General features: G+C 42.7%; 3 protein-coding genes across 5 annotated transcripts in view; all 3 read right to left on the bottom strand.

The window, feature by feature from the left end:
• LOC118327823 (golgin subfamily A member 7-like) overlaps window positions 1–1,343 on the bottom strand; it is a 3,043-nt gene extending 1,700 nt beyond the window's left edge. The window contains exons 1-4 of the mRNA XM_035661294.1: window positions 1,286–1,343; window positions 702–824; window positions 456–608; window positions 266–367 (exon numbers count right to left, since the gene is read on the bottom strand). Of these exons, the coding sequence (XP_035517187.1) occupies window positions 266–367; window positions 456–608; window positions 702–824; window positions 1,286–1,294 (387 nt within the window). The 5' untranslated portion in view covers window positions 1,295–1,343. The remainder of the gene's footprint in view (window positions 1–265; window positions 368–455; window positions 609–701; window positions 825–1,285) is intronic.
• Window positions 1,344–2,126: 783 nt separating this feature from the next.
• rplp0 (ribosomal protein, large, P0) lies at window positions 2,127–4,685 on the bottom strand. 2 transcript variants are annotated; one of them, XM_035662600.1, is made up of 8 exons: window positions 4,631–4,685; window positions 4,228–4,335; window positions 3,941–4,116; window positions 3,609–3,696; window positions 3,065–3,211; window positions 2,732–2,917; window positions 2,485–2,625; window positions 2,127–2,352 (listed from the first exon to the last, which is right to left on the bottom strand). In XM_035662600.1, the coding sequence occupies exons 2-8, from the start codon at window positions 4,279–4,281 to the stop codon at window positions 2,197–2,199; spliced, it is 948 nt and encodes a 315-aa protein (XP_035518493.1). In that variant the 5' UTR covers window positions 4,282–4,335; window positions 4,631–4,685; the 3' UTR covers window positions 2,127–2,196. The 2 variants fall into 2 exon arrangements, with proteins under 2 accessions (XP_035518493.1, XP_035518494.1); XM_035662601.1 differs by lacking the exon at window positions 4,631–4,685 and having other exon boundaries at window positions 4,206–4,321.
• Window positions 4,686–6,885: 2,200 nt separating this feature from the next.
• The window catches only part of LOC118328350 (paxillin-like), a gene marked incomplete at its 5' end in the record, with an annotated part of 13,999 nt that continues 7,241 nt past the window's right edge, over window positions 6,886–13,643 (bottom strand). For both annotated transcript variants that reach the window (XM_035662039.1, XM_035662040.1), the window contains 5 exon segments: window positions 6,886–9,599; window positions 9,689–9,837; window positions 9,957–10,038; window positions 11,495–11,668; window positions 12,266–12,424. In XM_035662039.1, the coding sequence (XP_035517932.1) occupies window positions 9,333–9,599; window positions 9,689–9,837; window positions 9,957–10,038; window positions 11,495–11,668; window positions 12,266–12,424 (831 nt within the window).

The raw sequence follows: 13,643 nt of genomic DNA, 5'->3' as shown, positions 1-13,643 counted from the left end.
CATCAATAAACGTTCTTCTTTTTTCTACCCCACTATTTACTGGCATATGTCAATACACTGTGTACTAGCTAAAAGCTTGAACCTGAACAATTATGGCTGATCTGGTGATAAGTCATTACAAAGACCACTACAATATTGAAAATGAAAAGGTTGACAGGAGCCTCATTGTATCACGATGTGGACATGTTAATGTGCTGCTATGTAGAAAATAACAACAAAAAACGTGACAATGCAACTGATGTGGCATTAGCCAGGTGAAGGATACGACTCTGAGGCCTCTCTCTATGGGATCGGTCAACAGCAAGCCTCTGGGAGCATATATCTTCTCATTCTGGTCCTTAATGTACCTGGCGATCTTCTTTAACACCTAAACACAGACGCAGACACAAACACACACATTTAAGATATACTGTGACGTGTACAACCACCAGAGACAAAGATACGAGCAGTTGTACCTTTTCATAGTGTGTCTCCATACAGAGGAAGACTGTATAGGCAGTCAGACAGGCCAGACAGCCCTCCAAATAAGACTTCCCCCCTAGTTTCTCTGCCTCTGCATACAGGTTGTTCAGAGTCTGGATGGTTTCCTCAAACTGCTGCTTATCAAGCTGACAACACACAGAAGTTTGTACATTATCACACACAACCTTTGAACATTGAGTCAACAGTAACAATATGATCCATGGAAACACTGCACATACCCTTGACTCGAGTTCAGAGGGGAACTTGGTCTGGAACTTGCAGATGGTTCCTGAGCTGTAGTCTCTCTGTACAAACACCTTGGAGGAGCCAGCTGGCTGCTGGAGGTCCTGTAAGCTGTGTGTCTGTGACAGGATCCAAATGATCAGGCTTTCATACGGACTGAGTGGTTGGAACTGTAGTACCTACCTAAAGCCAGCTACACTTAAACCATCAGGACGTTTACACTATTATTCAGCCAAATGTATTGTTACTAAGCTAATGGCTACCACACCTAACTTCTTTTATGGTTCAAACCCGATGACAATGGCATCCTATGTGATGTTGATGCTGTTTATATCGGGTACTGTATGACATTATAGAATATGCTGTAAAATAATAATACTACGATCGTCTTATGATATGGGCTAATGTTAGCTTATAACGTTAGCCTAATGTTACGTTTGCTGAACCATCATCAAACCGAGGCAGGGTCAGCCTTCACCGTCACCCACAGTTATACATCACCTCAAACGTGTTCAATGTTCAGACATTCAACTACACGTCAACCTTCAAACAGGAATAAAGCCTTTAAAACCCTCCTTACCTCAGCCATAGTGGACGCTTCCCCTGGAGCTGCTGCACGTCTGCTCTCCAGCGGGCTTCCGGCCATTGCTTTCAGAATAAAAGTGTCTTTTGAACAGTATTGATAAGTGAGCTGCAATCATTGACTGTATGGCTGCAATGCATAGTTAACTGGAACTACATGTGAGTCTAGGAGGAATTATACTTGTATTTTTAACGTTACCTAACCTTGTATAATATAGATATAAAGGCAGACTCTTAAATCAGCCACACTTGCTTTCGTCTTAATTAAAAAAGGAAACTTTCATGATAAAGTCCAAACCATAGGTTAGTTTTATTGGGCCGGACTATCGGCCTGAAGTTTTAATCCAAAAAGTTTGACGTACACAATTGAATATTGATACCATGTAGTTAATGTAATCATTGCCATTTGTGATTAGACTTCACTTTTCAGTTAGGTACTGCGTATTATTTTCAATTGAATGTACACAAATATAGTAGTCGCCATATGCATCGTCGTCAGAGGTTTATGCAGTTACTAAATAGTTATGGCATTTAAAATATCTGTGTATACCTCGCAAGATACTTCACACTGGCATTTTATTTTGAAGGCTGACACACCCAAACAGGAAGTCTTGAGCGCTTATTGTCCCATTTTCCTTAATGAAATTACGTCATTCCAAATGTTTATTCCGGTACCTGGTGAAACTCACTGGAACTTTGGATTTAACACAAATGTCTCAGTAAAGGACAAACCCTGTACAAATCCAAATTACAAGAGCTTTACACATTCAGTCTCCACCCAGTAAGTATCCTGACATTTACCAATTTACTGAAAGACTAAAGACACTCACACAAGTAGCTGAAGATTTTTAAAGAATTTTTTTATTGAATCATGGTCGTATTTGATTCATGTTCTGTTCGCTGTATGCATTAGTCGAACAGACCGAAGCCCATGTCGTCATCTGATTCCTCAGACTCTTCCTTAACCTCTTCCTTAGCAGCAGCTGGGGCTGCAGCAGTCTCAGCAGCGGCTGCAGGTGCTGCGACAGCAGCAAAAGCAGAGGGGTCAGCCAGGAAGGCTTTGACCTGTGAGGACAGAGGTTGAACATTAGTTGTGCAAAACAATCTTACAGATGAAGGGCTACGGTACTGGTTGCTCTTCTGAAACCCATCATGCAGGTTAACCTATTGGACAAGTTACTGGTGTGACGTCCATACCTTGTCTGCCAGGGGGAAGGAGTAGTCTGTCTCCACAGCGACAGCCAGGACTCTCTTGTAGCCATTGATGACAGAGTGGGGGACAGAAGCCAAAGTGGGATACCCAATCTCCAGACACACACTAGCGATGTTCCTCACACCCTGAAAATAATAAAAATGCTCTTAGTTTGCAGTTACAGATGTTCTAAACAGGACTCAAGTGACATTAATATCAAGGACTGTTCTTTATGCCACACTTAAGTCTCACCTCCAGGAATCTGGCATGCAGAGAAGCCTCTGTGATGTCGAGCACCTCAGGGCTGTAGACACTGCCATTGTCATACACCTGCTGGATGATGAGTCCGTAGGAGAAGGGTGAGATGTTCAGCATGTTGAGGAGTGTGGCCTCGCTGGCACCAACCTTGTCGCCAGTCTTGATCAGATTGACGTTACTCTGGAAGACAGAAATGCTGTTAGTTACTGATGCACACATTGAGACATCCATGCATTTCACTGAATACGTCTGGCTGGAAAGTCAGCTTTATTCAACACAAGGAAACCCTCAGATTCAAATTCCACCAGTTTACATTTCCCAACTCACCAAGATTTCAATGGTACCCCTGGAGATCTTTGTGGTGATACCCAGAGCCTGGAAGAAAGAGGTCTTCTCAGGACCCAGACCAGTGTTCTGGGCAGGCACAGTCACATCACAGGGGGCGATGGCTCCAGCACGGGCAGCTGCAGGTACCTGGGTTATGGAGTACAACAGTTTAGTATGCGGCTTCACTAGAAGTCTTCAAGTTTAGTTCTAGCTGTTGATTCAGTGTCTGAAACCTTACGTGCCTGGCAGTCAAGGGAAATGACATGACAGGTATAGCGAGGAAACAGATTACTGTTTGCAGGGGGAACGACAACGCAGTACCACACAAGCTGCATTGTAACTTATCCTGCACATTGACAGGGTTAAAATATGTTTAAAGTCCTTAATTACCAGAATCCAAAAAACTACTCAAATAGTTCAATCAGTTCCTCTAGGTGTGCTATTAGCTGGCAACACTATGCATATGCAAATCAATATAAAGTAGATGTGTGTACAGTCAATCACTTGACTCTACTCTTGCAGTCAGACTCTAGCAGACTCGTACCTTGTTGGCCAACAGCATGTCCCTGACCTCAGCCAGATCCTCCTTGGTGAAGACAAAGCCCACATTTCCTTTAATGTGGGGCAGGAGTCTGTCAAATCACAAGACCGGCTGTTAGATACGTGAGCGGGTCAACAGTTTCACAAAGAGAAAACATTAACATGTGTCTGAGACCTTACGTCCCTGGCAGTCAAAGGAATTAACATGACAGGTATAGCGAGGAAACAGATTACTGTTTGCAGGGGGAACGACAAAGCAGTACCACACACGCTGCATTGTAACTTATCCTGCACATTGAACCTGACGACAGAAAGTAGACGGGACCGTAAACTCACTTCTCCAGAGCGGGATTGTTCTCCAGATGGCCGCGAATGGCTTTGCGCATCATGGTGTTTTTACCCATCAGCACCACAGCCTTGTCCCGCAGAGACAGACGGATGGCCTGCATCTGCTTGGAGCCCACATTGTCGGCGCCCACGATGAAGCACTTTGGATAGTCATCCAGGAGTTGCTACAAATAGACACAGAGGACATAAATACAGGGGAATCTCAACAGTTACACATTAAATGGAAAATACAACCGTGTGGATATAAACTTACGTAAGCTAAGGGTCCTACTTACGATGATTTTCATAAAATAGTTGGACTTCCACGTGGACCTGTCTTCCCTGGGCATCTTTGCAGTGCTTCCAAGGATCGCTGAACAGCTGGTTTAAAGACAAGGTTGTACCTGTAGGCAGATAACACAGCGTTAACGACGTAGTTCAGACAGAAAGCATTTCAGTGCTCGTGGTGCTGGCCGACATGCGGTCGACAGCTAGCGTTAGCCGGCTAACAGCGAGCTAATAGCGAGCTAGCAACATCTCCACAGGCCGCGCTAAGTTTAATCACACTTTCACACTTTCACGGGACACAAGTTACATTTTCAGGTCATATACAGGTTTATATCCTGAACCCTAAAGTGTAACAGGGTTCAGTCTCGTTAGATATGAGCGTTTGTATTCACCGAGAGAGAAAACACTTACCGAGGACACAAGGGTCGCGTGAAAGAAAGAGGAAGAGGAAAGGCGCGTTTAGAATATATAACAAACAGGCGACCAATCACAGTGGAGCGCCGTACGTCACTACACAGCCATTGGACGGTTGCTGCGTCAATCATTTCTGTTGCCACCCAATCACCAATCAGCAGAGTTCTAGTACAACCAACTCTTCACACACTAATCCTGCTTCGAGCAGCGAGTATGGAGTAAAGATAATGTTTCTGCCCGCTGAGCAGGGCTAAAGGTAACAGTAACAGTAACAGTAATACCGCTGTTAGACAAGTCGCTAACATATCCGAGAGCATTGTAAAACCATGGCACAGCCGGTCCTACTACTTCCGTCAGAGGTCTGGAACCACGTTTTTGGTTATCTGTCACCGGAAGACAAGTTCAGCGTCCGGGCATCCTGCAAGTATTTCAGAAAACTTGTAGATCACGGATCTCTGTGGAGAGACTGGTCAGTGGTGTTGTACTTTAAAAATGGCCCTTACAACAGACAGTTCTGGGCCACTCTTCGCCGCAGGAGAGTCTCCAGTGTGGTGGTGAGGAGCAGCAAAGCCAAGGACTGGAAGCAGCTGGCCCTGTCCCTGCCTGCACTCACCACGGTGGTAATGGACCGCAGCTCCAGAGCCAGCCTCGACTGCTTAAAGGACTTTACACATTTGAAGCGTCTAGCTATTAGAAATAGTTGCACTCCTCTTTTGCTAGATGCTTCCACTGTGTGTCAACCCCAGCAGCTCACTCACCTCAGCCTGTGTGATGTGACATTTCCCACTACATCAATGGGTTGCTTGATTTCTGCTGTTTCCCAGTTCACAAATCTTACGTCTCTGGTGTGTCATCATATGGGAATCTTGGACGAAACCATCTGGGTGGTTCACTCCATACTCACCTGTCTGCCCAGGCTGAAGCATCTTTCATTGTCCATTGTGTGCACCCTTCACAGTATTCCCAGAGCCAACCCACGTCCCTTAGGAGCCGCACACCCGTCCTTGTCCAGTCTGGAGCTCATCGGCTGCATGGATCATTCATTACCAGAAGATGCAATGAGGCTGATGCCTGGCCTGAGGAGTCTTGCTGTTTTCTACAAGCACTCACATCATGAGATGCCAGAAAGATGGCCATCACCTGTGTGTCACCTGAAAACATGGCTGAGTGACCTCCCTCAACTGTCAACCCTGGTCATTGTTCAAGGGCCGCCTGTTAAGAAGTATGTCACCTCCATTCCAGCCTCAGTGACCAGCCTCACACTGTGTATAGCAGGATTATCCTCAGAGGACATGGCAGACGTAGCGGTGCAGGTACCCCATCTCCTGCACCTTCACATAGACACCTGGCCCTTACATTTGGGAACTCACATAGCTCAAATCCCAAAACTTTTTCCAAAGCTCAAAAGTCTCAAACTTCGCCATGAACATGTGCCGGAGAAAGTATTCTTACACCTTCACCAGCTGCAGGACCTGGAATACTTGGAGATACTGGATAGCCGTCTGCAACTCCCGGAGCTTACTGGCAAACTCCAAGCTCTGGAAAAGTACAGACTAAAGGTCGCAACCTCTCCACGCCAGAGAGATGTGCTGTCTTGTCCTTGTGTTTATCAGGTGTTTTAGCATGACTGTCGGACTGCTGACATGTTGTTTGACTAATGAAGAACCTGTTGAGACCCAAAATGCCTGGAGTCAGACTAATTTGGGAACCTGTAGTGCCTTGCCATAATCCCTCACTGTTAACCCAAATCAGTGGGTCCCAACTTGGGGGGGGGGGGGGATTCTTGAATCTTTAATTCCTTTAAAGATTTTATCAAGTAAGCATCGCTTTGTTTTAAAGGGTCACAGGTCAAAGAGAGAATCTATGTAAATGCTGCAATGAAATATATGTCGAATGTCAAAATAAAATACACAAAGTACACCTTATAACACCCCCCACCACTTTTTAAATTTTTTAGATAATATACATTTTTCTTATTTTGTACCTATTTGGAAAACTCTGTGGGGCAAGCAATGTTTTATTGTGCGTCACACTAAAGGCAACTACTTCTGTTCATTTAAACTCATAACTGAAATGAACATTGGTAAAGTATTTTTTTTTTTTTTTTTTTTAAAATCAAGCTGATTACTTCCACTCAAAGTGTTATTTTTTGACTATCTTGTGTGCCAAAAGATCTGGTTTAATGAAAAACACTTAATAGTAAAGATATGCGTGAAAAGAGAAGCCACAGAATAACTTTTCAGACAAAGCAATGCCAGAAATAAAGTACTTATTTTATTTGCAGCAGTTACAATAATCAGTCATTAATCAGGACCCACATAGGCTTACACCCCACCCAAACAAAGAAAAGTTGTGACTCAAAAGAAAATTCAAATGGTAAAAGATCACATGAAGGTCTCATTTATAAAGCAAAGTTCACTTAATCTCATTAACAGTAAAAGGCTTTGATTTCTTTCATGAATTCTTTGACAGAAGCAAAAACTATAAGCTGATAAATATACACGGGGCAAAAGCAACTCAATTCCTGTTCATTTTCCCCTGCTACTTCCTGTAAATCTGAATCAGCTACAAGTGTACACTATACGGTCTGCTGAATGACTCAGTACAGAAGGCTTGTCTAATACAGTGTAAACTTTTGGGTGTTCGGAGTTAGGATGCACCACAGCAGATGAAGCCTCTCCCATACAGAGCCTCAGCCCATAAAGAATCAAATCACAGGATAGGTTGAGAACTCCACAGTGTATAAGACCTTATTGCATTGACACATTTGGCACAAGAGCAAACATCTTCTCAAAGTAAAAACTATCTGAATGTGTATACTGTGTATTCACTCCTCGCACACCTAGTGATCAAAATTAAAGACAAGCAACATTGTCAAACAACAACAACAAAAAAATAATCACACATTGTCTATGTATGCTGCAAAACAGCTGCAAGTAAAATAATGAAATGAGTCATTACGTAGATTTTGCTAAAGCCTTGGCCCTGGCTCGGTGTTGTATCCTGATTCCTGACCTGAACACTGACATCCAGCTTCCATCAGTGAACCAAGCGCTGATATCGACTCAGACAGCAGGATCATAGCTCGCGACTCATAATAAAAACAAAAAGGGCTGCGTTTCCTGACACACTGGAATCCAAGCTGGTAGGTGTTGTGTGTGTGTGTGTGAGAACAGGGTAAACTATTGTTAGCTTACATGCCAATAGAGCCAGCTCTTTGCATATCAGTGTGAGCCCAAACAGCTCAAAAATATATGTATTTTCATTAAAACTGACAGGACACAGTTCTGTCACAAAGTCGAGCACATTACAGGTATAGAAATTTGGATCCTGATTGTAACAGCAACTGGCAGCGAGTGCTGAGAAAACAGCTATATAGATAAAAGAAAGCATGCTTCTAATCCAAATGCACAACCATATTTTAAATTTTGAAACAGCCTTACTAATAGATTTTAATACACTGAACAGTAGCGCTAATAAAATATAAGGGAAAAAAAAGGCTGAACTGGAGCATTGAATTGAATGATTATTGTGTGTGATATCTGTGTGGGAACATACAGCAGTGAAATCTCAACTTTTAAACTGGAGTAAAGACAAACTTTGTTTTAGCTTAAATTGCACCATAAGTTCAACATTAACAACCATAGTACAAATATTATTCTTATTGACCTAATTCTTGTCAGCGTGAGTCGCAAACGTTTCCTTTTATTTGAACATTATTATTGTAAATGACACAAACACTTTGCAGCAGGGAAGATCCAAGTTGCTACAGAGGGAAAAAAAAGTTCAATGTGGTTATTTTCCGATGATTGACGTCACTGCCAATGGGAAACAATGATGTTAACAAGAGCACAAATGTGAATGTAATGTATGCTGAAACGGAGCAAACATCTGGGTACATTTTCATAGTAAAACAGTAGAAAAATAAGGACTGGCTAGTATCTTGCCGACACCTGTAAAATGCACCTTAAGACGGTCTCGTCAAGAGATCTGAGTGGTTGGAGTGTGCAAAGACTCTGAACTGGTATTTAAAAGAAATGAAGAGGAAGGAAGGGTTCTGTGTGTGTCTGTGTTTTCACAGTTATTTTAAATGGCACAGCAATAGTTTCCAAAGCTAGAAAAATACATCTTTTTCATAGATTATTCCCACTCTCATTGGCCAATCACTGAGTAACACTCAACACATTTCAAAAATGCTTAATTCAACTCTCCATGGTCCATGCAATCAAGCAGCAGTCTCATATCTGCCTAAAACCACCATATGGTGCAAGGTCTTGCCCTGCAATGGGGGGATAATATCATTTACAAATCAGGGCTCTTAATTCGACCCTCATATGCTAGTATATGTACACACGCACATGGGAACATTAACGTTATTTTCGTTGCTGCACACAGGAAAACTTAAACTAAAAATCTCTTTGGGCTTTGTTAAAATGTCTTTAGCAAAAGTGTGAAATGCCAAGCCTGAGAGGTTGGAGAGCCAGGGAAGTCCCTTCACTGTCAAATATCAATAGTATCGTAATTTCTCACCCTTATGATGTGATCCACTAGCCCATCAACGCCCTCACTTTCAAAAACCACTTCAGTGACTCATACATGCTGAGACATGTGAGTGCACACACATCCATGTGTGCATTCAGACATGTAAATAAATGTGTAGATGCGCGGACACACACACATTTATACACAAAAACACAGTCTAACTAAAGAGTTTAACAAAGCATCCTTGGCAGTAGGGCTTGTCATTCTGCTCCTTGAAGGTGCCTTTGTTCAGCTGCTTGAGGCAGAAAGCACACACTAAGTGCTCTGGGTGGAACTTCTTGCCCATGGCTGTGATGCAGCGGCCGGTGATGGGCTTCTGGCAGCCAGAGCACAGCGAGCCACGCCGCTCGTGGTAGTGCGCCTCGCAGTACGGCTGGCCCTCGTGGTCAAAGAAGCTGCCGTTTACGAATGGCGTGAAGCACTCCTGGACAATCAGAAGAGAGGAGGTCGAATTTATGACAACGGGTTAACACAAAATGTTCAGGTTCATTACAGATATGTCGCGTGACTCACCCTGCAGACGAAGCATTCGGGGTGCCAGAGTGAGTTCAGAGCAGAGATGTAGTTCTCCAGGATGGCACGGGCACAGCCACCACATTTAGGCGCAAACATGTCAAAGTAGTCCTTTCTGCAGAACGCCTTTCCATCCTTCTCATGGAACCCTAGGGGGCAGCAAAGACACACAGTGACTCCCTCTGTATGCTTCTTTTGGTAATGAAAATTCAAACTCTTTTTCTACACGGGCCAGATGTTGTGTTATTAATTGATGAGCACTTGGTACCTTCTGGTCCGAAAAAGGCTCCACACTGGGCACAGAAGAAGTGCTCTGGATGCCAGGTCTTGTCCAAAGCAGTCACTACTTTCTGCAACACAAAGGAAAACCAAACGGTGTGACACATAAACGGGAAAGTCAACATACAATATAAGTATGTCTGTCACTACGGGAGAAAATAACTTTAGAAAGTCAGAGGCCAGGAGAGGGCAGGCAAAGTCCACAGAGGCTGTGTGGGAGGTGCTGGAATGCCATGACTGTTACCTCATGTTTTCCAGGCCTGATAGCATTTCTCAGCAGCTTCAGCTGGAAGCACACTCATACTGGCCATGTAATTCAAGATATTAAAAACAGCCACACCTTCTACGTTTCTGCAGCAGGGCAAGACTTACTGACTATAAACCACAAAATCACAAACCCCTTTGTGTTGAGAGCATGTGTGATTCTTGGTTTTGCCACCAGGGGGTGCAGTGTTGAAAAACAAGGTTGTTTTTTTTAAGGGAGGGGACAATCCTTCATCATTCATTCATTATCTGTATAGATCAGAACTGCCCATCGCTGAGCCCACTGGAGACTGGATTTGGCACACCAGATATTTATAATGAAAAAACATTAATTGAAAGGTATCTGATGATAAATAGCTGTATTTTTGTGAAGTAAAAATGCTCTTTAAAATTTGTAATATCCATATTTATCAATTATTTTAGAGCATAGGTTCCAGTTTTAGCTCTCTAGGGGAAAGATTTGGACACCCCTGGTATAGATAGATAGATACAGAGAAACTAAACTGATACTAAACTGATAATGTTACAACAGGGGCATCAACAAAGCAAATAAAAAAAAATCTGGTCCAAAACAAAACAACTAAGCAATCATAATCAATTCAGATGCTTAACACAATTAAATATAAACATGTATATGTAGAGCATTAAGTATCTTTTAGAATTTTCTTTACGTAGGAATTCAAAGTATGGTAGTTATCTCGGAATAGAGAATAAAATACAATACAAAGAAAAAGAAAGAAAGAAAGAAAGAAAGTAAGAAAGTGAATTAGGAAACCTTGGCAGACACTCATATTAGCCTTTCCTCAAGTTAATGTCCACTGTCTACTTCCCCTCCAGTACTTCTGGCACTGTGAGTGTGTGAGTGTGTGTTTGTGTTTGTGTTTGTGTGTGTGTGTGTGTGTGTGTGTGTGTGTGTGTACGAGCAAAGGATGAAAACCCCGATGGTAGTGTGTCACTGTGAGGATAAGACTGAGTGCTGACAAGTGAGAGAGGAGAGTAGCATGCAGTGAGATAAGACATATGAGTTAGTTACTTCTACTGCCTCTAGGACTGTGTGTGTGTGTGTGTGTGTGTGTGTGTGTGTCTCTAATCAACTGCAAATGTCTGCTTGAGAAATAAATGCAACTTCCGTCATGTAGTGATTTTTCCAGTAAGGCTCTAATCCATTAAGTCCATAAATAAATATCATTATCCACCCATCCATCCATGGTACACATGCTAGTCTGTGTGTGTGTGTGTGTCTTTAACGTATGCATTACTAACATCCAGTATGGGTCCATTACAGTAGTGGCATCGTGGTGAGAACAGGTTGTGGTAGTCTTTCTCACAGTAAGGCTGCCCCTCACGCTCAAAGAAGTTCCTGGAGCCTATCTCCTCCTGGCAGTGGGTGCACACAAAGTGCTCGGGGTGCCACGTTCTGCCCATGGCAGTCACCACCTGGTGTTGGGAGACAGTGCATTAAATTAAAATGAGCTTCAAAGGGAAAGAACTGGCTCAGCAGAGGAAATCGCTGCCACCTTGCACGCAAAAGCAAATGGGATATTGCAAACAGCAGCAGCAGATCTCATAACGTAATGTTTAGAGGTGTTTATGTTTATGTTTTAGTTGGATCATGACAAAGAAAATAATATGTTTGTGCTTCTTTAAAGAAGTAGTCTCAAAGTAGGCAGATAAATGTAATAAAACACAGAAGAAAAGCTTTACGTTTTATATTGCTCCACTTACTGGTTGCCAATTAAGTAAAAGCTGAATTATCGATAGACTGATTGGCTTGGACCTCAAGCGATCATCACAGCCTAAGATATGTGGAACAGAAAATACATCTGGAGTGCAATCTTCCTTTTAACCACATTCTCAATCAAAAAAAAAAGCCTATAATGTTTTACGAGCCTACTTAGTGTTTTAAATTATGTTTCACTTGGTAATTTGTGTTTAAATACTTCAGAAAAAGGTCTGCGCATGTATCTAAAACCATCAACCATCTTGTTTGAATGTGTACTGACTTGTATGTGTATGATTCAGTGTTATCATCACCTGCCCAACAATGGGTTTCTTGCAGGCTCCACAGACACCTTTAGCCACCGTCTGGACTCCGAGTCTGTTGAGGTCGGACTGGAGGCTTCCCAGCATGTTGTCCAGCTTGTTGGCTGGTTTGGGGGGACCGGTGGGAGAAGTCTTTCCCTGGGACTGGATCTGGTGGAGAGACCAATGCGGCTTCACTATACTATTCAGATGTATGACGGGTTCAGAATAAAACAAATTATGATAAATAGCACTGCAGTTAATACTTCTACGGAGGAGATCATGATATTCAGTCAGAGGTTTTGAGATTTGCAGTCATAGTTTGTATGCCAGTCTTTGCGTTGCCTAATAGCCACAGTCCAAAAAAATAATGCTAATGCTAATGCTAATCCAAAATGATGAGAACCATCATTTTGGATTATTATTTTTTTGGACTTACCTCCATGTTATATTACATTGTTTTGTAAACCTAATTTGTAAACCTAATATCATTGGTTTATGTAATCTGCCTTTGTTATTGTTTGTTACATTAGTCTCTTCCTGAAATGCTGCTAGTGCAACAAGTGAACAACCTAAACAGTCATCAGCTGTCTCCTCTTTCAGGTGGACGGAGATGAGACGGAGACAAAAATACCAAGACAAGCCATGGGCATATTAACCAGGACGCAAAGATGCTCTCATTAACCATAATCCATGTCTAGAGGCTTTGATAATGACTCTCTAATATTAATATTGTGTGTGTGAATGTGTGTCTGGCTACTGTAATGTAAGCAAACACAGACCTTCTCAGATGGTGTGGTTATTGGAGCTTCACGACTCTTACATTCCTTTGAGAGAGAAAATAGCATCTCTGCTCCATGTATTCTCTCTCTCTCGCTCACATGCACACACACGCACACACACACACACAAATGACCCAGCTTACCTTCGACAAATAAAATAGCGCCATTTTGCGACCTCTGACCTGAATGCAATTCTAATCTTAGCCACCATCAATCTCCTACTCTATATATGTCTTTATATTTTACACAGGATTATTATTTTTATATTGTTAATTTGTGTTCTAGGCACAACCACCAGCTGGATCTAACGTAGTGAGACCTTGTTGACGGAAGTCCTGTGGGATATGCTATAATTGTGGTGGTAACTGTGCTGTCATGTGGCAGATTGTGTTTCAGTTGCACTGCGAGCCTATCATTCCTGCGCATGGCAGGACAGTTAGTGTAACATGAACATGGGGGGGTTACGCTCCTCTTGCCTCTAAGCTCTTAAACTCTCCAGTCCACTCTGAACACACAGCCCTTGGCGCCGTTAGATGTCAGAATTAGAAAAGGGGCTCAGTCTCTGTAGCCTGAACGTCACCACTTATAACCTGGACTGACTGGATGAA

The sequence above is a fragment of the Morone saxatilis genome, unplaced genomic scaffold, assembly GCF_004916995.1.
Source record: "Morone saxatilis isolate NCDOM2014 unplaced genomic scaffold, NCSU_SB_2.0 Contig18, whole genome shotgun sequence".
NCBI lineage: Eukaryota > Metazoa > Chordata > Actinopteri > Moronidae > Morone > Morone saxatilis.
The sequence above is the reverse complement of the archived record's forward strand: the minus strand, read 5'-3'. Positions and strand labels throughout refer to the sequence as shown.

Bases quoted from the DNA above. Each gene is read 5' to 3' on its own strand.
- rplp0 (XM_035662600.1), bottom strand. From the start codon at position 4,281: ATGCCCAGGGAAGACAGGTCCACGTGGAAGTCCAACTATTTTATGAAA. The intron at 4,117-4,227 runs GTAAGTAGGACC...GTCTATTTGTAG, and splicing joins ACTATTTTATGAAAATCATC to CAACTCCTGGATGACTATCC. The intron at 2,353-2,484 runs GTATGGACGTCA...CTGTCCTCACAG, and splicing joins CCTTCCCCCTGGCAGACAAG to GTCAAAGCCTTCCTGGCTGA.